We start from the raw sequence: 21,770 nt of genomic DNA on the forward strand, positions 1-21,770 counted from the left end.
AAACAGATGATTTTTAAATCCCCAGATACAATGTGTCAGGTTAGGCTTCCTCCACTGTTAAAGGATTGTTTTCATTATGAATGTGCATTTGGTTGCTGAAGATCTCCCTTATTACATCTCTAGGATTGTTACTTTTTTTCCCCTTGGTTTTTCGAGACAGGGCTTCTCTGTATAGTTTTGCAGCCTGTCCTGGACTCACTCTGTAGACCAGGTTGGCCTCGAACTCAGAGATCTACATGCCTCTGCCTCCCAAGTGCTGGAATTAAAGGTATGCGCCACCATCGCCCAGCTACATTTTTCTTATAAAATATATTTTATCATTTCATATTGATCATTTTCTTAAATGTTCTGTGACCTAAATTCTATTTTGAGAACTTTTAAGTTTTACTTCCTTTTAGGTTTTACTTGCCTTGCATTTGTGTGCGCGTGTTTCTCTGTAATCATTATCTAGATCTTATTATTATTATTATTATTTGAAGTTTAATCTCTTAAATCAGTTAAGAATTCATTAGAACCCAGTAGGTGGTGGCATATGCCTTTAATCCCAGCACTTGGAACGCAGAGGCAGGAGGATCTCTGTGAGTTCAAGGCCAGCCTGGTCCACAAAGTGAGTGACAGCCAGAGAAACCCTGTCTGGGGGTGGGGGGAACATTTGTGATAAACAAATGAACTTGACTCCCTATTTAAAACAGCAAAGCAACTCATTGAAGAGGCCAACAGGAACTTTTCAGTAAAGGTTAGCTCTGGATATATGCATATGTACAAACAAAACTAAATAAACTCAGTAGGTTATATATGCATTTGTGTATATGTGTGTTTACATGTAATAATAATAATTAGGACATCAGAAATTTGGAAGGGTAGAGGAGTTGGAGGGGAAATAGAAAGGACCAGTGATGGAGATGCAATGCTCATGTATGAAATTCTCAAAAGTGAATAAAACTACTTATAAAAGAAAATACATAAACAAGCAAGCAGAGAAACCAGGCAACTGGAAGCCCTAGTGTCAGGAATCCTGTTACAGTAGTATGGGGAACAGACAAAACCCTGAGTGAATGAAGTCCTGAATGCTCGTGTGTTGTTGATATGTTAAGGACTACAAAGCCTCAGACCCATGGGAAAATGAATGGCAAAGCCTTCCTTCCTGGTCCAAGAGCAAATGTTGATTGTGAGTGCAGAAAAATGTCTACCATAGCTTTCTTCCCCAGAATTATTTATGGCCTGAAGACTGCAGCCCTACAGAGATTTCCTATTCAGATACAGTTATATGCAATAACCCTGTCTCCCTATTCAATTCAATATAATGAACATGCTGAGTTTTTGGCTTGCTTTAGTTTCTCTATCAGAGAGCCCAGTCCAATTGAATCCAATTTCTGTATCTGTCTTTTCTTCATTGACCCTTAGAAATAAGAAAACAGAATGACAAGATGAATAAATAAAGCATAGGAGGTAAGAATGCCAAAGACCCCTTCAGTCAGGTCTGTCCCTGGAGCCTTGATGAGCACAGCACAGCAGGAAGAAGTCAGCCTAATCACCTAGACTCCAGAATGAAAGCTCAGGAGTGCTTCCTGCCTCGGCAAGGAAAGGTGAGAGGGGAAGGAAAACTGCAAAGCTTTGGCTTTATCAGAGAAAACGCAAGCAGGACCTGAACAAAATGATGCACTAAGTAGCCCACCCTCATTCATTCTGTTCGTCTATAGCCAATTCACCCTATTACATTCAGTAAAATACAATACCTGCATTCAGAATAACTCAGTATATCAGCTTTCCACACTATTGTCCTAGTTTTCAGTGAATTTTAAGTTTTATCTCTATCAGAATAAAGTGTGCACAAAGCTCTGTGTCAAGCATTTGCTTGGACTTGTTTCAATGCCCACTTCCTCCTAATGCCACCTCTCCAAGGGGTGTTTTGCTGATTCTTCACCAAAGCAGAAGAGAGAAGCAGAGAGAGGAAGGAATCACAGACAGAATACCTCTCAAGGACATGCCTCTAGTTCCTTGAAGCTAAGATCTACCTTCTAATGCATGTTTCTCAACCTGAGGGTCACAACCCTTTCACATGGGTCACCTAAGACCATCAGAATACATAGATATTTACAATTCACAACAGTAAGCAAAATTACAGTTAGGAAGTAGCAACAAAAATACTGTTATAGTCAGAGGTCACAACAGAAGAAACTATTAAAAGGTCTCAGCACTAGGAAGGTTAAGAACCACTGTTGTAACGTTTACAGCATCTTGCAAACTATCACGACCAGCTAGAGCCTTTAATCATGAGCCTACAGTTTCAACACTGTTTTTGAGAAGTCTGCAGCAATTCTCAGTCCTACCCCAGAAAAGTCTCCTTGTCAAAGACACTGCAAATTGTGCATGATCTTTGTTCTCAATATTCTTGCTCTGAATACATGTCTGTGCCATGTTGGGAACACAGTGAGCATTTTCAATCTCAAAATCCACAGATCAGATCAGAGCAATTTCTTGATCCTGTCATTTTTTTCCATCATATTTTTTCTTTAGCCCTGTCTGGAAGGAATGTCTTGATAGCTAGAGGCTAGCTCTACTGAAGGGGTCTCTCAGATTCTTACCTCTTACACTTTACTTATTTTTGTCATTCTGGCTTATTTTCTTACTTCTAAGTCAACGCTCCAGGTGAAAGTGGCCTTCTTGTCCGACTCAGGGTATGAGAAGTGGTTCATCTCAAGCCATTCCTCCTCCATGCACCCATATCTACATGCCCATGCCTGTTGTGTTCACATGGGAGGCTTTCCTCACTCACCAGTCTTGGTTGTTTGCGTTTTAAGAATGAAGTTATGAGAGATAAATGCTGGTTTGAACTTCAGACAAGATGAGTTTCACTCATAAGAATCCAATGATTCCCTTTGCTAGAGCTGCAGAGCTTTCCTCCCGGGCAGGTTCCTGAGAGGAACCCTCCTGGTCTCCTTGTCAAATAAAGTTCAGCAGTGCAAGTGGAGGATGGAGCCTATGTATTTTGTCTGCACACACTCCCACCCTTCTAAAGTGGACAAGACGCATGTGTCTGGCACCTTGGGTAGAAGCAAAGGACATGGAGCTTAAGCCATTCATGACAGCTTTTCCATGAGTGCTCCCTTTCTTCCTTCATACTAACTCACCTGGTGGTGCCACTTTGGGACTTTGGGGGATTCTAAGGTATAAATCAAGCATAGATGATTTAGGAATGGGTTTCTTTTATTCTTTTAAACTGGTTAATTCCAACATTTTCCTGTCTACTACATTCCAAAATTTTTATTGTGATTTTTCTTCTTGGAATTCTCTGTCCTCTTAGATTTATAATTCTCTGAGACTCACTGTTCTCACCTGTGGAATTGCAAGTACCTATCAGGATGTTTTCCACTAAGCCACAAAACTCAAAGTAACTTAAAAATAAGTAAATAGTTTCACATAATTAGGATTTAGGAGACAGAGCAAGCCTCCGTGTAGTTTTCCAACAGCTCAACAGTGACATCAAGGGACTAAACTGCCTCCCGCAGCTAGACTGGTGTGTGAGGAGTGGGGCTTTTCTCTCTAGGCAGGGCAAATGTGTAGACTATTTATTCTGCCTTGCCTTTATTTCATCTCTCCCCAGCTACAAGGACTTTTGTTGATTTTTTTTCCTTAGGTTTACAGGTATGTCAGTGCTTACATTCTCATTTGGAGTTCTCATACTTGCATAGATTTTTTTCATTATAACAGTATAAACAGCCTTAGCCTACAGTATAAACATATTTCAGTATAAACAGCCTTAGCCTATAACCTGTTGTTATGTATAAAGTACTGTGTCAAGGTAAAAGCTCTCACCACCATGTTAGCCAATCATCTTTCCTCCCAGTCCTCATCTTCCTGAAATATTATTTCAAGTGCAATGGTACTAATGGTACATTTTTCATTTGGTGCAGAAGTTAGAATAGTGCCTGGCATAAATTCAGTGCTCAGTGCAGAGACATGAAATGAGTATATGAATATTTTTTTGCCCTAATCAATAAGTAACATCTTAAAAAAAAATAAATAAGTAACATCTTGCCGGGAAGTGGTGGCCTTTAATCCCAGCACTTGGGAGGCAGAGGCAGCAGAGCTCAGTGAGTTCAATACCAGCATGGTCTACACAGTGAGTTCCTGGACAGCCAGGATTGTTACACAGAGAAACCCTGTCTTGAAAAACCAAAATAAATAAATAAATAACATCTTTGGGAACGTGTAACCTTTTACAACTGCATACTTTATTTAGTGACCTGTAGCAAGTCGCAAGAGGTAAGTTTGATGCTGAACTATTTTTAAAATATTTTTATTAAAAATAATTTTACATATATTCTGATAATTCCACTCCACTGCCCCAACTCTTCCCAGATTCTCCTCACCTCCTTCACCCTCCTAACTATACTTTCTTTCCTTTCTTTTCTTTTCTTTTTAGAAAACAAACAGGCTGAACATTTCTTACTTTTTAAGAAATTTGGAAAATTAAAAAAAAAACTTTTCTTTGATGAAAAAAAAAAGAAAACAAACAGGCCAACAAAAAACAAATCAGAATTTTGTTCTATTTTTCAAGATAAGGTTTCTCTATGTAGCCCTGACTGTCCTGGAACTCACTCTGTAGACCAGACTGACCTAGAACTAAAAGATCCACCTGCCCCTGCTTCGTAAATGCTGGACTAAGGTGTAAGCCACTACTGCCTGGCCAGATTTTTTTTTTTAAAGAAAGAAAAAAAAAAACAAGAAATATATATACACACAAACAAACCCCATAAAAACAAAAAAAGGCAGAAACCATAATATTTAAGCAAATAGGGATGAATACAAAAAGAATGCCCAAACAAAGCAATATGAGACAAAAGTTTACAAAAATACCATTGAGTTCATTTTGTTTTGTTTTGTTTTGTTTTGTTTGATGGCCATCTACTGCTGGTCCTGGGGCCTAGCCTTAAGTGTTGCTAATATACCCAATGAGACTCTATTGGAGAAAACCAATTTTTTTGCAAGTGGTTTGTCAATTGGATATAGTTTCTTGGTTAGGGATGGGAGTTTGTGTCTACTTTCTCCTCTCAGTGCTGGGACCCTGTCTGGCTTGAACCTGTGCAGGTCCTGTACACACTGCTACGGTCTCTGAAGGTCCATATGTGCATCAGTCCTATTGGGTCAGGAAGACACTGTTTCCTTGGAGTCATCCATCCCCTATGGCTCTTGCAATCTTCCCACCACCTCTTCTCCATAGTTTCCTGAGCCCTGAGGGGAGGAAGGGTTTGATGGAGACAGCCCATTTTGAACTGGGTATTCCAAAATCCCTTACTCTGCACATTACTCAGTTGTGGATTTCTGTGGTGGTAGGCTGAGGTAACCTTCTAATTTTTGATGGTGGCTGAGCAAGACACTGATGTATGGGTAGAGCAGAATGTTATGTATAAGAGTCATTTGAATGCTATGTTCCTTTAGCAGGACAATAGTATTTGGTTTTCCCCTAGGCCCAAGGCCTACCTAGTCTCAAGTTCTTGGCTACCTAAGCAGTGGTCATGCATGGGTTTCTCCTCCTACAGTGAGCCTTAAATCCAATCAGAGTGGTTGGCTCCTCCCACATTGTTTGTATCACTATTACACCAACAAATTAGGCACGTAGGTCAGTGTCATAGATCTCAGAGTTTATAGTTGGGTTAGTGGGTACCTTTTCCTCTAGTAACACAGAGAGTACCTTCCAGAACCATATACACTAGAACCAAGGCTCTAGTTAGGCACCAGTTCAACTTCTCTGCTGAACTCTCTTTTGTATGCAATTTTTCACATCATTTCTGGAAGTCAAATTCTTATAGGATAAATTATCTTTTAAATCCCTGTTCAGGCCAGAAGCATAGAGCACTGACATAACAGAGGTATACATGTCCATGTAGCAAGCTCTCCTACAACCCTTTCTGGCTTTGAGTCTGCATTCAAGTCTCAGCTTGATGAATTTTTCCTGCTATTTACATTACCATCTTTTCTCACTTGTTATTTTCTCTCCATCTAGATATGTGCTTACCTGTAGTCCATGTTTATTATTTCATTAATGATTTACTTCTCCTATATTCTGATCTATGTTTCACAAGAGCTTTTCTACTACACTTGTGCTTCCATTGTCTTTTCTACTCTTTGGCCATCCTCCTTTAGTTTTTACACTGAGTCCACCTGGTACTCTGTATGCCTGTATAATATCAAGACATTTACTCTGATCAAACCTGCAAAGTAACACATTTACAAGTTCTAGGGCTTAGGATTGGGCATCTTTGGATAAGCATTATTCTGTCTACCTTAATAAATATTTGTTATTTCCTTTTATTTTTTAAGCTCTGGGTAGTTTTGTTTTCAAATACAGTTCCCTGGCCCATCTTGATACTTTTGGAGGTTAGGTACAAATTCTGTCTTGACTCTCGAATTAAACAACAGTAGGTTTCACCTATCGGGTGATCCTCTTCCTCACTGGCCCTGAACAAGTGCCCTGCTTCTGTTTTCTGTCTTCACTGTTGTTTCCTTTGAAAGATAGGTGGTCCTTCAAAAAGCTGGAAGGTTGCTAGCTCTTGCTCTTGGGGACTAAAGGGCAAGTAGCCAAAAGAACTGACTCAGAAGGAGGCAGCTAACCTGAGTAGTAGGACTAACAGTGACCATTCTCAAGCAAAGGTCTAAAGGAGTGCTGGGCCACATAGGTATCATTATAGAGACTCAAAGGCCTTCTTTTCTAAGCCCCTAGAAAAGTCACAGATCCTCAGTCCTCCTGTTGTCCCACTCTCATTTTTCCCATCTCTGGAGACAGAGAGCCAACGCCACATGTTGGCTAAAAGTTCCATGCTGTCTCCAGAGTGCCTTGGCTTCATTATTTTATTCATTAATATCCAACTTACACTTTTACAAAAGTAGGGTTAAATGTAGCACAGAGAAACTCAGGCATTATGAACCAAACCTACTACAACTTGACTACAAATTTAGTTTTGGGGTTCTGGCAACCAAAGCAGACAGCCAAGCACTGTAAGACTGTCAAGTATCTTTAAATAAAATTGCAAAATATCTAACAGTGATATTTTACTTCCAGTAATTAGTTTGAGGCTGGGGAATAATTGATGAACATTCTGAACTTGGAAAGAGAATGGTTACCAGGACAGTATTCCTGGTGTGCTGTCAATCTGAAATTAAGTGAAGAGACTAGCAGCCTACCTTGTGATATGTCTACATAGCTCAATACAAATTTCTATAATAATGAATGCATACTTCCTCAAAGAAAAAAAAATGAAGTGACATTTTTTTAAATTTTATTCTGTGTTCACGTGTGTCCCCCACCCCAAATGTATGTGTATGCACCCACATGCATGCAATGCCATCAGAGGCCAAAAGAGGGTGTCAGACTCCCTGTAACTGGAGTTGTGGATGGTTTTAAGCTATTGTGTGGATGCTGAGAATTAAATCCAAATCCTCTGGTAGAGCAACCAGTGAGCCATCTCTCCAACCCCCTGAAGTCACATTTCCAAAATGTGCTATTATTTTAGGTGGTCCAACTCCAGACACACAAGAGTTAATTGGTAAGTACTATCTTTCATATAAAATCAAGAGCACATTCCTACTTTCCTCAGATAAGTCACCTGAAATAACAGTTTTCCAGAACATTTCCTTCCTTCATTACATGGTAATATATTAATAACCAAGCGAAAATGTGGGAGAGAATCCTACATTATAAATGACCAAAATCCAACACTGGCTAGTATGTGGACTTATGACATACTGTAAACACTCAACTATTATGTAAATTTAAGTTGCATCAAAAATGAAAATATCCTAAAAACCATATTATCATTATTTTATTTTAAAACAAACCTAAACTGTTTAGTGTCAGCATTGTCTAGTCAATAAGTCAAATTGTAGACAAAAACCTGTTTGGACAAGTCCTGAAAAATAAAAAGGGATTCTCCAAGAAAACCACAAAGCAGCTCATTTAAGGTCAATTTCACGGTATTATTCTGTTTTTCTTCCAGCCCCGACATAAGATTTCACTACCTCAAAGGAAATTGTAAGAGTATCTATTTGCATTCCCCCCAGGTGATTGGCAGTTCAACACCAATTAGTTCAAAATTACACTGTTACTAGCATGCAATAAAAACAACACCTTTCATCTTCCTTACACAGGGAAGAATACCTTCAGAGCCAATAACTTTGATCAAATGAGTATTTTGATCCTGCCCCACCCATGTCTTTGGATTCAGGAAAACTAATAGCTGAAGGCATTCTTCCCAGCTTTATTCTTAAGCTGAAGAATTGGTGTGGTACTGAAAATATTTTGCTCCCAAGATAACAAAATTTCCCAAACTTCAGCATTTCTCCAGTAACTGAGCTGCCCTTTTACTTTTTCCAATGCACAAAAACAGTCTCAAAATACAAGATAGCTTCAGCTGTTCAAGATATTATTTATTTTAAAATATACAGTGTATTTTAGAAGAAATAAGCATTTTAACTTAGGCGTGTACATAATTCAAATAGCTTGATGAAATAAAACTATTTCCACAAATAATTCTGTACTTTAAATAATTCAGGGTACTAAACTTAGTCTCCTTGAATATTATGTGGACGTAGAAATCTCCAGCATAAACAGATTTTCTTTATTTTATTTTTTAATTTAGCATACAAACAAGGGTAGATCAGAAAATCTGATCCAAGTAAGTATAAAATTTTAATTGCTTACAACTTTAAATGTGACCAACAATCCCATCTCCAAAAATGGGAGATTTTTCAAGTTCTGATATTATTTCAAGTAACTTGGTCAGAAAAGCAACTGTTCAAACCCAAGGTTCCTAATACTTCACAGAGAAAAAAGACTGTCCCCAGAGACACCACACCATGCTCCACAAACCCAATGAGTGAGGCACCTGGAAGCTGGAGCCTCAAGTCCAAGTGTCCAGTGAATCTGCTTTTGTGTACTAACACTGAGGCTGTCTGTAGAGGAAACAGGCACATACATACAAGCTCCATTTCTGTGCCACTCTATTTGCAACACTCATATTTATTAACATTGCAATTTCTATTGACTTCTAACATCACCTGACTATGAACCTGTGTTATAAGACTTCTGATACCCAATACAACTGTGGACATGCAAACATACTTTCACTATAAGTAACTATAATCAAGGGCAAAAATATTAAAAACAAACAACTTTAGGAGTATTATAGAATGTTAGGTGCAATCAAAATAATGATTTGGTCCTTTTCTATTTCAGTTACAAGCACAGTAGATACTGAACTAGATACGATGTTAAGAGTAACCTTTACCTTTCATATTTGATGCTACCATTAGTAACACTATCATTCACATAGACTGTGGTTGGGAGGAAGCTGACACATACTGAACCCTCATTCCATTTTTTAAAATGTGAATTTTATAATACAACTTCTCTTATAAATTCTATAGGCTATGACACAGGCTCCACAAGCTTCTCACTTGTTTTCCAAAGCTACCCTCCTTACTGGCGTTTTAGTTTATATTTCCCACAGTCACTCATTTCATATTGCATCAAAAATTTGTTTGGACTACATTTTATTGTTATGAAAGTGACTAAAGAGCCCAAGAAGCCAAATAAATTATGGCATCTATCATTGTTTTATCTATGAATACATATGCTTTTCAGAGATACATATCAGGTCTAGACTGTCTGACTGTGCCCAAACACTTCACATAAAAGCCCAGAGTTGAATCCAAGATATTTTCTTCCCTACATATGTATGTATGTGTTTATGTGTATGCTAGGCAAACAGATATATATACATATAATCTGCTATATACTCTGCATATGGTATGTATATATATAATCCCTATTCAAAGAAGGTATTCTTTATTCAGTGATTGTATACATACATACATACATACATACATACATGATATTCTATATGAATCAAGTATTCTTAGTGTATGGAATGGTTCTGACAGTTCAGATTCTGTGGCCACAACAGCAGGGAAAACACCTCACTCCCACCACACACAATTTTTCAAATGATCACTGCTAGAACCTAGAAGATTTCCCTAGGACAAAGCCAAGAAAACTTCCATATTTGCCATATGAATGATGTCAGAAAAGCAGCAGCCCAACTGCACGGTGATCCTGCCAGTGACACAGGGAAAGGCCTGACAGAAGGCTATATGAAAAAGCAGCCAGAGATGTATCCCAAGTCAGTGTCGTCACAAAACTCTGAAACTCAGCTTCTAAATAGCAAGAGTCAAACACTGACGATGACTCTGAGACTGGCTGAGAGGGTACCAAGGTCCAGGGAGAGGCTGCACAGGTATGTCTTGTTATTTTCATTCCCTTCATTTTCTGTGTCCAGAGGTATCAAAACCTTGAAAAAGTTACTACCTCTTCTGAGCTCTAAGAATAAAGAGTTAATGTAAGTTTTGATGAAAAAGGCTTTTTTAAAAAGATTAGAATCAAGAAGCTGGAGACAGCTCTGTGGTAGAGTGCTTGCCTACCATGTAGAAGGAAAGCCCAGTATTCGATCTCCAGTATTGAAAGAAAAATTAGAATCAAGGAAGAAACTGCTACCAAAAATTACATACAAATTTTTATCATGAAGATGAAAATGGTACTTAACAGAATTGAATTATAGTTCAAAGACTATAATATTTTAAAATAAATTACCTTAAAAGAACTGTGAAGGTTTTGAACTCAAACAACAAATATAATTTCTATTCATTATGGAACTTCTAAAGTTACCCAGTATACCCATGGGCTATATACACACAAAAGCTAATTATTTCAATTAATGCTGCTGCATTACTTAAACATTTAAGTATGTTAATGATATATGTATCCTCTTAACACTGGGAAAAAATATAAAAGATTTTCTGTCCAATTACTGTAATGGACTTTCTGTCAGGCTCCTCTACGGGAGTCCTAGAAGCAAACAGTTTTGATTGCTCAGATTTTTTAGGCACAAAAGCAGGAAAACCATTTCATTTCCACCTACCCAAGCTCAGCCATTTACTGGGGCCCCATGTCACCCCCTCTTAAACCTGTTCACTGGAATTCTATTTTCTGTCTTCTCACTGAATTTCACTTCCCCTGCCTGCCCACTTAATGCTCTGCCTATACCTATACCTATACCTATACCTATACCTATACCTATACCTATACCTATACCTATACCTATACCTATACCTATACCTATACCTATACCTATACATGGGTGTTATTTGCATCATTGAGTAGATAAAAAGCAAAACAAAACAAAACCAAAAAAACAAGGCACACACACACACATATGTCACACCAGGCCTGTACCTTGCACAGAAGAGACGAACACTTGCAAAGCTTCCTGCCCTGAGATGCTCTTTCAGGGATGCCAGAGACTGAAAGGGCTGTAGAGAAATAAAGGTGAGAGGAAGCAGTGTGCAGTGGAGGTGGACTTGAAGGTGTATGGCTGATACTTGCTGTGCTTATGAAAAATACGGCAAGTCCTGCTAGAGGAGCTTTGAGATCAAGACGTACGACACAGAAGGAAAGTCATTTCCGTGTCACAATCACAATCTTGTCAGAGAAGTTGTTGCTGTAGCTCCCAGGCCTCACAGCTGGGTAAGATCGATGATTACTTTTCTTATCAGCAGCTTGCTTAGCATCTTCCTGGACAATGAGAGCTGGATCACGTGGCAGATCTACTTCCATCTTTTTGAGGAACATCCACACTTATTTATATTGGTTGCACCAGTTTGTATTCCCCCAGTAGTGAATAATTGTTCCTCTGTCCCTATATCTTTGCCAGCACTTGTCCTCATTATCAACTATGGTCTTTATATAGTACATTAACTCTTAATACTTGCTCCTCTAAGACTTTGTACCTCTGAGCATCACCTCTTCTTTTTCCCACTCCTCCTTTTCCAGCTTCTGGTAGTCCCACTGACACATCAGCATCCAGCCTGCAAGCTAAGTCATATGCTATGTCAGTCATAGCGGATTATGTATCTAGTTTCTATAGTTTCTAGGATCACCACAAACCTGTCAAATGGCAATCTGTTAGGCCAGGTGGAGGTGGAACTCAAAATGATATGGTCTGTGTCCCAAACCAGGAAATTAAACATGCATAGTATTTCTTCATTCAGCTTCAGGTGGCCAAACACAAGACTGGGGAAGGGCTGATATCACACATCCTAGTACACATGATCTCTGTCCTCACTACACTGGGCTTTTCAAGGCTCGTCCTATCTTCCTATAGAAGAACTTTTGTATGGATAACGTAAAAACAATTTTTTTACTTTTTATTTTATTTATTTTTTTTAAAAAACTATCCTTTCTCATTTTACATGCCAAATCCAGTTCCCACTCCCTCCCCTCCTGTGGTTCCCTTAAAAATGCACATGTGTCTCCATGCAGATGAAAATGAGCCACCTTGAAGGGGAGAACAGAATGGTAGCAGCTAAGTCCCTGGGTCAGTGAATAAAGACAAGTGCTGGCATCTGAGCAAGGTGGACCTAAGCCAGAACACAGCTAAGACAGCCACAGGGCCAAGAGAAGAGGCTGCACAGAGAGGGTATAGGCAGTGACAAGTGTGGAGGAAGAAACAGGAAGCAAGGTCAGCAGCTGAAGTAATGAGGAATATCTGAGGAAAGTCAGTCATCCCGCTATTGTAAACAGCACATCAATGAACATGGCTGAACAAGTATCTGTGGAGTCTGAGGTCAAGTTCTTCAGACATATGTCAATGAGTGAGTGGAAGAACTGGGTCATATGATATGGTAGTTTGAATGTAACTGGCACTATTTGGAAGTGTGGCTTTGTTGAATTAGGTATGGCCTTGTTGGAGGAAGTGTGACATTGTAGAGGCAGGTTTTGAGGTCTCATATATGTTCAAGCCATGCCCAGTGTCTTGGTTCACTTCCTATTGCCTTGGGATCAAGATGTAGAATTCTTCAGCACCATGTCTGCCTGTATAGCACCATATTCCCAGCCACCGTGCTCCCCACCATGATGATAATGAACTAGACCTCTGAAACTGTAAGCTACTACCTCAATTAAATGTTTTCCTTTATAAGAGATACCATGTCATGGTGTCTCTTCACAGCAGTAAAAACCGTAACTAAGACACATGGTAAATGTATTTTTAGCTTTAGTATTTTGATTTCCACAATGATCGCCCCAGTTTGCAACCTCACCAACAGTGAATGAGGGCCCCCTTTCCACCATGCTGCATCCAGCATTTGTTGTCAACTGTTCGGTTGATCTTTGCCATTCTGATTGGGATAAGATAAAATCTCAGTTTTGATTTGCGTTTCCCTAATTGCTAGGGATTATGAACATTTTTGAGTATTTCTTAATCCATTTTTTTCTTCTTTTGAGAATTCTCTGTTCATGTTCCAGGCCCATTTTTTTTAATGGATAGTTCATTTTTTTGGCTCTATTTTTTGAGGGTTTTTTTTAAATATATATTCTGAGTATTAATCTTTGTCAGATATATAGCTGGCAAAGTTTCTGTCCCATTCTACGTGCTTCCTCTTCACCCAGTTGATTGTTTCTTTAGGTGTGCAGCAGCTTTTTAGCTTTATGAAATCCCACTTATTAATTATTAGCCTCAATTATTCAGTGAATGGAGTCTTATTCAGGAAGTCCTTTCCTACATCATGCAGGCACTGCCTATGTTTTCTTCTAGCAGTTTCAGTGTTCCATGTTTCACCTTCAATCCTTCACTCCATTTGAAGTTAGTTTTTGTGCAAGGTGACAGATAAGGTCTTCATACAGGTGGACATCCAGTTTTCCAGGCACCGTTTATTAAAGATGCTTTCTTTTCTCCAGCTTATCTTTTTGACATCTTTGTCAAATATCAACTGCCTGAAGTCATGAGTACCCATGTTTGGGTCTTGGATTTTGTTCCACAGGTTTGTGTCTATATCTGTGCCAATACCATATTAATTGTATTATTATGGCTCTGTAATTGATCTTAAGATCTAGAATGATGATCCTTCCAACACTGTCCTTTTTTCTTAAGATTGTTTTGACTATTTTAGGTCTTTTGTGGGTCCATATGAATTTTAAGATAGTTATTTCTATTTCTGTGAAAAATGAGGTAGTGATTTTGACTGGGATCATATTAAGTCTGTAAAGTATAAACAGTATAAAGTCATTTCCACAATATTAATTCTACCATCCATGAACATGAGATGTTGTTCATGTTCTAGTGATGTTATCTCTTTCTTCAGATGTTTAAATTTTTCATTGTAGAGGTCCTTCACTTCCTTGGTTAGGTTTATTCCTAGGTATTTTATCTTCTTTGAGGCTATTGTGAATAGAAGTGTGGTGGTTTGAATAAGAATGGCCCTCATAGGCATATATATTTGAATGTTTAGTCACCAGGGTATGGAGCTATTTGAAAGGATAGAAAGATTAAAAGCTATGGCCTTGTTGGAGAAAGTGTGTCACTGGGGATGGGCATTGAAGTTTCAGAAGTTCACATCAGGCTCACTTATTCTCATATTCTCTCTCTCTCTCTCTCTCTCTCTCTCTCTCTCTCTCTTCCTCTCTCTCTCCCTCCCTCCCTCCCTATGGATGTAGCTCTCAGCTACTGTCTCAACCACTGTTCTAGCATCTCTCTGCATGTCACCAAGCTCCCCACCATGATGATAACATTAAACCTCTGGAACCATAAGAAAATGCTCAACTATATGTTTTTTTATAAGAGTTACCTTGGTCATGGTCTCTTCACAGCAATAGAACAATGACTAAAACAAAGAGTATGTCTCTGTATGTTTATTGGTGGTGTATAGAAAAGTTATTGATTTTTGCAAGCTGATTCTGTATCTTGCAATATTGCTGAGTTTGTTTATTGTTTCTAAAAGTTTTCTGATACAATTTTTGGGATCTCTAATGTTTACTATCATGTCATCTACAAAAAAAGGATAGTTTAACTTCTTTCCCTGTTTGTATCCCTTTACTTTCCTTTTCTTTTTTTATTGCTCCATAGGCCTCAACCTTATACAAAGAACTATAGTGCTGAGAAATAGTCTTCCCCAGGGAAGAGCATGCCAAGTAGTGAGTCAACATCTAATGGTTAGCCCCAAATACAAATATACAACATATATAACATTATACAGACTGAGTAGGTTGTATTTATGAATATATGTACATAAAAGCAATTAATGAACAAAATAGCCATGAATTTGAAAGAGAAAAATGAGGGGTATATTGGGAGGGTTTGTAGTAAGGAAAGGGAGGGGTGAGGATGTAGGAGTCACAAGTGGATTAATCCTCAGATATAAGCAGCATGTGCCAAAGTTATAGGAGCTAGGGAACATGGAAACTACATCAGAAATAAGGCATTCAGAGATACAGGGGCAGGAGTTCAGACACTATGAACTCATCTACTATGACCTGTCACAGAGAGTGAGGTGAGGGCTAAGTACACCCTTTGCCTTAAGTCTCCAGGCAGCATGGAAGGGAGACTATGTGAGGAATAGCATAGAGTTTGGTTATGATCACAGGTAATTCAGAAGCTGTACCTCTACTTCTGCCAACTAAGAGGGGCATCAGGCAGTGGCTACCTTAACCACATATGTACAATTCTATAGATCCCTCTCTTGTGGTTGGGCACTAAAGTGTTATTTATTTTTATTGTTTATTCATTTTCCATCAGTCAACTAGTCAATCATCTTGAAACGGTCTTAATTCATCTTCACATCTGATGCAAAATCAGGAAGAGAAAGGGAACAGGCTGAGGACAGAATGGCTTCCTCAGGACACTGACACTGTAAACAAACACAACTTTGCTATTTCATTAATGGCTTATGAAAAAGAACGAAACCACTCAACAGCTTTACAACAGCATTGTCAAGTGTCGGAGAACACTGGAGAAGCCACAGTCAGACATTTCATGTTTCAGCTACACTAATACATTTCAAGGGACATGGGAACTCCATGCCACTACACATCATGCTACAGTCAAGGTAAAACAAGTCCTTCTTACCACCAGCCAAGTGTTGAGTCTTTCCAGGGCACTATAAGAATGCACTGGAGAGAAGAGATATCCCAAAGCTGCCTGTCATAATAACCTCCAGCACACACACTAGTAAAATGCCACCATCAGTCCTATAAAGCAGCAACATGAGTGCACTTTTAGAGTCTGATATTCTTACTGTTCTATAATTCTTCCCAGAGCAAGGGTAAAACATACTTTTTGCTTTATAATTTAAAATATAAAATAATTGCTACAACAAAATGCATTTAACATTATATTAAATAAATATTTAATAAAATCCATGAAGATGACTTACCTTACTGAGGGCCTACTTCTACTCTTTCCTAAAAGTAGCAAATTGTTGGGGCTGGAGAGATAGCTCAGAAGTTAAGAGCACTGCTTACTCTTCCAGAGGACCCAGTTTTGATTCTCAGCACCCAAATAAATGACAGCTCACACCATCTGTAACTCTAGTTCCAAGGGATCCAATGCCTTCTTCTGTCATACATGGACACTGCTTGCACATGGTGCACAGACATACATGCAGGCAATATATTCATATATGTATAAAATAAATATTTTTTAAAAAGTTTAAAGCAGCAAATCATGAAGTATTATTATCGTCTAGCTTTTCCCCTCTGCAGATGCTAACCAATAAACCACAGAAGTTGCAATTCTTTATACAGTCAAATATCAACTTGGCCCTAGAATCATTTATATTATAAACAATTCAGCCTCTTAGTTTCCACCTGAAATAACCTACAGTGGCCAGTCACAGCAACACATTATTAAGGAGTTTCCCTAAACTCATTTTTAAGGCAGCTTGCCAGCCAGAACAATTCCAGCAATGAAAGACTAACTCAAGGCCGGTATAAAAACCACCTGAGTAACAGTGCTCCTAAGGATCTCCTAGGAAAGGTTACTCTTACCTTCAACTCTCAACAGAAAGGGGAAAAGCAGGCCTAAGTCACTGAGGCAGTGTGCAGACCTGCAGCACCTTAAGTGCAGATGTCTAAGGAGCTGTTGTGGTCACTGCCTACCAGAAAGCCAACCATGTGGCCCTGGCCCATCTCCCTCCAATTCTCACAAGCTCCCTTTGTCACTTGTAAGCCTCTGAGAGGTATATATTTCCACTCTTCAACTGTGTGTCGCTATTGAATTAATTTTTCTACCTGATCTAACTATGTAAGATACATACCATGTAGTCTTCTCTGGAGTGCTTCTTCTTCTAGGGTAATCACATAAATTTGTTCATCCAAGTCTTCAAGTATCTAAATAAAAAGATGAACTACTTAATAATGCAGTGAGACACACTCAAGTATAGGACACCCCAGGCTCTGCAGCTTACTGTTTTAAGACCATGTGTTATATTGACTCAAATAACTAGGACACCAAAATTAAATGTCCAAACTATATAATTTGTGAAAAATTTAAACATATTTTACATACTTTATTTTTAAGACATTTATGTTTTTCTATTTTAGTACTAACCGAACAGTTAAAAACTTAATAGAATAAAATCTAAATGCATCTAAATTGGATATTTTAAGGCTTAAAGGGTTACACTTTGTAGTAGTATTCTCAAGGGCATGGATTTTAAACAGAGTCAAACACAGCAAATACATCTATATGAGCAAGCTGTTATTTTAGAGCTAAAAGGAAGAGAACATGTAGTACAATATTTGTCTCCCATGTGTTTTTTACCTATTCTCTAAATTAAGAATCTGTAAACTGGGGGCTGGAGAGATGGCTCAGTGGTTATGAGCATTGGCTGCACTTCCAAAGGGCCTGAGTTGGCTTCCCACCAGTCACAAGCCAGTTCACAATCACATATAGACTAGCTTCATCTACATAGCAAGTTCCAGGCTAGCCAGAATTACACAATAAGACCCTGCCTCAATATTAAAAAACAAAAAATAAAAATAAAATAAAACAAAAGTTCCATAAACTTTATCAGAGACACACAGAACATCCCATTTTTTAACTTGATACAGCAAGTACTTCCATGAGTACTGGAAGCTGAGCTCATAAAATCCATCCAAGACAATACCTTAGAAAAGCAGTGTGTTTACACACAAACACTCAACAGCATCCATACAATGGGGGAAGGGGGGTAGAGCGTTCATCAATCACCAGCTGTGTGGGATAGTATCTTGATTGTCTTCAAAACCAGTAAAACCCAAAACTTCAATTCTGGCTTTGTTAACTAACTGTTCTGTGAGAAGGTTCTGTCTCTGGAGAGCGTGAAGGCAGCAGAGCTGACGCAGTGCATCCTGTCACTCAAGACCAAGCTACTGATTCCAGCAAAGCAACAAAAAGGGAGGAGTTGCTGGAGTAAAGTAAGGATGGGATGACTGTTTCTGCACACCTGCCAACTCGACAAGTTGCTCTAAAGGCATGTGGTTCCCACCTGAACACATTCGTAAAGCAACCCACTGCTTTCCAGTCCTTTCACAAGTATCTACCGTTCCCTTCAGCCTGGCACTCAGCTATCATTGAACAGATGTATCTATCACCAGATCCACCCTGGGAGTAATAAAACAATAAAAACAAAATAAATAAGAAAAACTAGATTTGGGTCTGCAGGACTGGCCCCTTCACAGGCTCCAGCAGATCACAGATGGGGTGAATATTGGGGGAGAACCAACCCACAACCTTGGTTCTGGGCCTGGGTAGTCGCAGTATTGGTCAACCCACCAGCTCTCCCTTGTCCTCACCGCCAGCATGAGTTTACCTTTGCAGTGATGAGCAAGGGGGCCAGACTCTGCAATGAACACTTGCAAGTTAAGATATATGGATAGAGGGGTTTACTGCATTACTTCCTATGTCATGCTATAGCTTCCAAGCTAAGAATTTTTTTTTCCTTTTTCTTTTCTTTCTTTTTTCTCTTAAATTTAATTGGGGGGGGGGTGCAAGGACAGAGGGTAGATACACAGGGATGGGAAATGAATGGGACCAAGATGCATGAAGTGAAACACAATGAATAAATAAAAATAAAAAGGAAGGAAGGAAGGAAGGAGTAAATAATAGATAATGATACAGAATGACCATCACATGCGAGGAGAAAGGAGAAAAAGACGTCTCCAGTGACCTTACTAAGGCTGAAAAGCAACACAGGCTAAAAAGCATGGGGTCCTAAGCAGGAGTGGTTTATGATGAGGCCGGCTGGAAGACCAAAGGGAGAGTAATCCAAGACTGTGTCTCAATGAGGGGCAGAGACAAGAACTCTCCTCTCCATCAGTGTTTCCCATCACTTCCAGATGTTTATATTTAAATTAGTCACATTTACTTGTCCTAAGTCCTAACACTTTTAGGATTTTCATTTCACAGTATAAACTATTGCTAATTCAGACCACACCTGAATGACAAGAGGAGAAGCACAGAAATGTGTGTATATCATGTGCCTCTGGGCATTCCAGCATCTTCTCTACTTCATGCTCTAAGGAGCAAAGGCGTCACAGGGAAACTCCAAGTGCCTTCAGGGCCTTGGCTCAACACTACTGTGGACTAACCAGAACTCAGACATGAGCAACCAAGATAAGAATTTCAAACAGTAACTTTGAGATTAAAATAAATGTCAAAACTGAGGCTTAAATAAAATGTTAGCAAAGGTCAGAGGGAAAAAGTACTTCAAGTTGAAGAGAAAGAACACTGAGCCAGTGTTTCTGATGGCTAAATTACCTGACCTGATTGACAGCCTAAACTCCGAGAAGTGAACAGGCACTTCAGGTAGAGAAAGCCATGTGTAAACACAGAGGGAGAAAGGAGGCAAGTTCATGAGGAGGAAATTGCTACTCTGAAGCTCTTGTAGGACTAGAAGATAGTGCTCTGGAGCCTGGGCTATGGGTTCAAACTTGCCTTTCCACAGCTCTGTGACTAACTACTCAGATTCCCTGAAGCCAACTTACCTACAAAATGAGACCACCAACACCCACGTTACGGCCTGTCAAGATGACATGAAACTGTGTGTCGCATATAGCACTTAGAACCAGCATGGGGCAGACGCATGATTACTCAGTAACTAGTCATGTGCACTGGCTATTAGGAACAAGAAAGGAAATAAAAACAACTAAGGCTGTGTAGGTGTTGTTAAAAGGCGGCATAGAGACAGGTGACACAGACGTACTTTGGTTTTATAAACAAGGAGGTGGAGCTGCAGCTCTGCATTAGTCAACAGTGCTTAGCAGACTATAAGTGGCTTCCTCCTCTTCTCATTACCATCTGTAGATAAGGTTCAATGACAGAGAAGGTCCAGGGCACAGGGTAGAGCTGTAACAAAACTGGAAACTAAGAGTGGGAATTGAAAACTTGTCTATAGGAAATAGAAAAAAAAGAACATAGAAGTAGAAGAAACTAAATGAATTCGGTATCACAAAACCTCTTTTAAAAGAAACTGAATGAGAGATTGTAACTTTCAAAATCAAATAAGAGATAACTGAAAGATCATCTACCATAATATTGCCTCAGTGTGCTTCCTTAATGACGTCACCACAAGGGCCCTGGGCCAAAATAGCTCCAGAGATAGCCTTGGTCAGACACAAGCCACAGGCACTGGTAAATGTGGAGAAGGCAGTACAATAGTGACCACAGTGACATCTGGACTTCCCTCCAGGAGTATGCTGGGGGCTGTGGCAGGTGAGCTGCCCTGCAGAGACAGCACAGAGCCCTGTGTACCACAGCAAGGCAGCTTCAAACCGTTCTGAGAGTCTGCAGGAGCAGAAGAGAAGTGCAGCACAGAACACTGAGAAAACCCTAAATGTGTGGATAGCTGAGATGTAAGTTTGCAGGCAATGAGGAGCCAGGGAAGGAACTTAAATGATGAATGGCAGATTGCCTAGGAATAGCTAAGAAGTTATTGTCTGTAAAAAATAGTTCAAAGAAGCCAGGCGATGGTGGCGCACGCCTTTAATCCCAGCACTCGGGAGGCAGAGGCAGGTGGATCTCTGTGAGTTCGAGACCAGCCTGGTCTACAGAGCTAGTTCCAGGACAGGCTTCAAAGCCACAGAGAAACCCTGTCTCGAAAAACCAAAAAAAAAAAAAAAAAAAAAAGTTCAAAGATCAGAGAACTAGGAACAGATCATTATATTGTTACCCACTACAAGTCATTTCTAAGAGTAAAAGTATAATTCAAGATACAACGTGTATATTTTCAGAAACTGGTTCATAAATCAAAGTATGAATACTGTCAATTTTCTTTTTGTCTCTGTTTTGTGTTCGTCTGGGAGCTTTGGTTGATTTATTAGTTTTATGTGTAGACAGCTCTCCTCACTCTGTAGCCCAACTAGTCTTGAGCTCACAATCCCCAAGCCTCTCATAACCTAGAATCAGGGATATTAACACCATGGTCAGCTGTGTGATCAATTCTAAAACAGATAAAATTACTGCTGGATTCAGGGCAATGAACACACAAATACTTACAAACGACTGCAAAGCTTGTCTTAAAATTTTCTATATAAACTTTTTTTTTATTTAAGTGCATATAGTAAGCACTTTGAAAAGCAAAAACAGATTTTGTTTCTAAAGATTAAAAAAGTGATTTTAGAAAATAAAAAACATGAATGATAAACCTAAAGAATACTGTCCTTAGTTTTCTAAAATCTTTGTTATATGATCAAATATATAAACATAAATATTTAGCAAACCCAAATAAAATAAAATACTTACCGCTGGCTTCACCAGCAACTGACCCATCACTGTGAACATACGGGAAAGGCCAACTGGGGTACACACTGCAAAAATGAAATAACTAGTGAGAAAACAGAAAAATCAGCTGCAAGAGCATTTTAGGTATATCCTCATCTCCAACCTCGCTTCACCAGGCAC

General features: G+C 39.1%; 1 protein-coding gene across 4 annotated transcripts in view; it reads right to left on the bottom strand.

Annotated features, from left to right (window-relative positions):
• Positions 1-21,770, bottom strand: part of Lmbr1 (limb development membrane protein 1) — a 133,686-nt gene that overhangs the window by 33,298 nt on the left and 78,618 nt on the right. For all 4 annotated transcript variants that reach the window (XM_050119922.1, XM_050119920.1, XM_050119924.1 and 1 more), the window contains 2 exons: positions 21,612-21,676; positions 17,146-17,218 (listed from right to left, as the gene is read on the bottom strand). In XM_050119922.1, the coding sequence (XP_049975879.1) occupies positions 17,146-17,218; positions 21,612-21,676 (138 nt within the window). The remainder of the gene's footprint in view (positions 1-17,145; positions 17,219-21,611; positions 21,677-21,770) is intronic.

Source organism: Alexandromys fortis, unplaced genomic scaffold (genome assembly GCF_014885135.2).
Source record: "Alexandromys fortis isolate MF-2015 unplaced genomic scaffold, M_Fortis_MF-2015_v1.1 scaffold_177, whole genome shotgun sequence".
In the NCBI taxonomy this organism is placed as follows: Eukaryota; Metazoa; Chordata; class Mammalia; order Rodentia; family Cricetidae; genus Alexandromys; species Alexandromys fortis.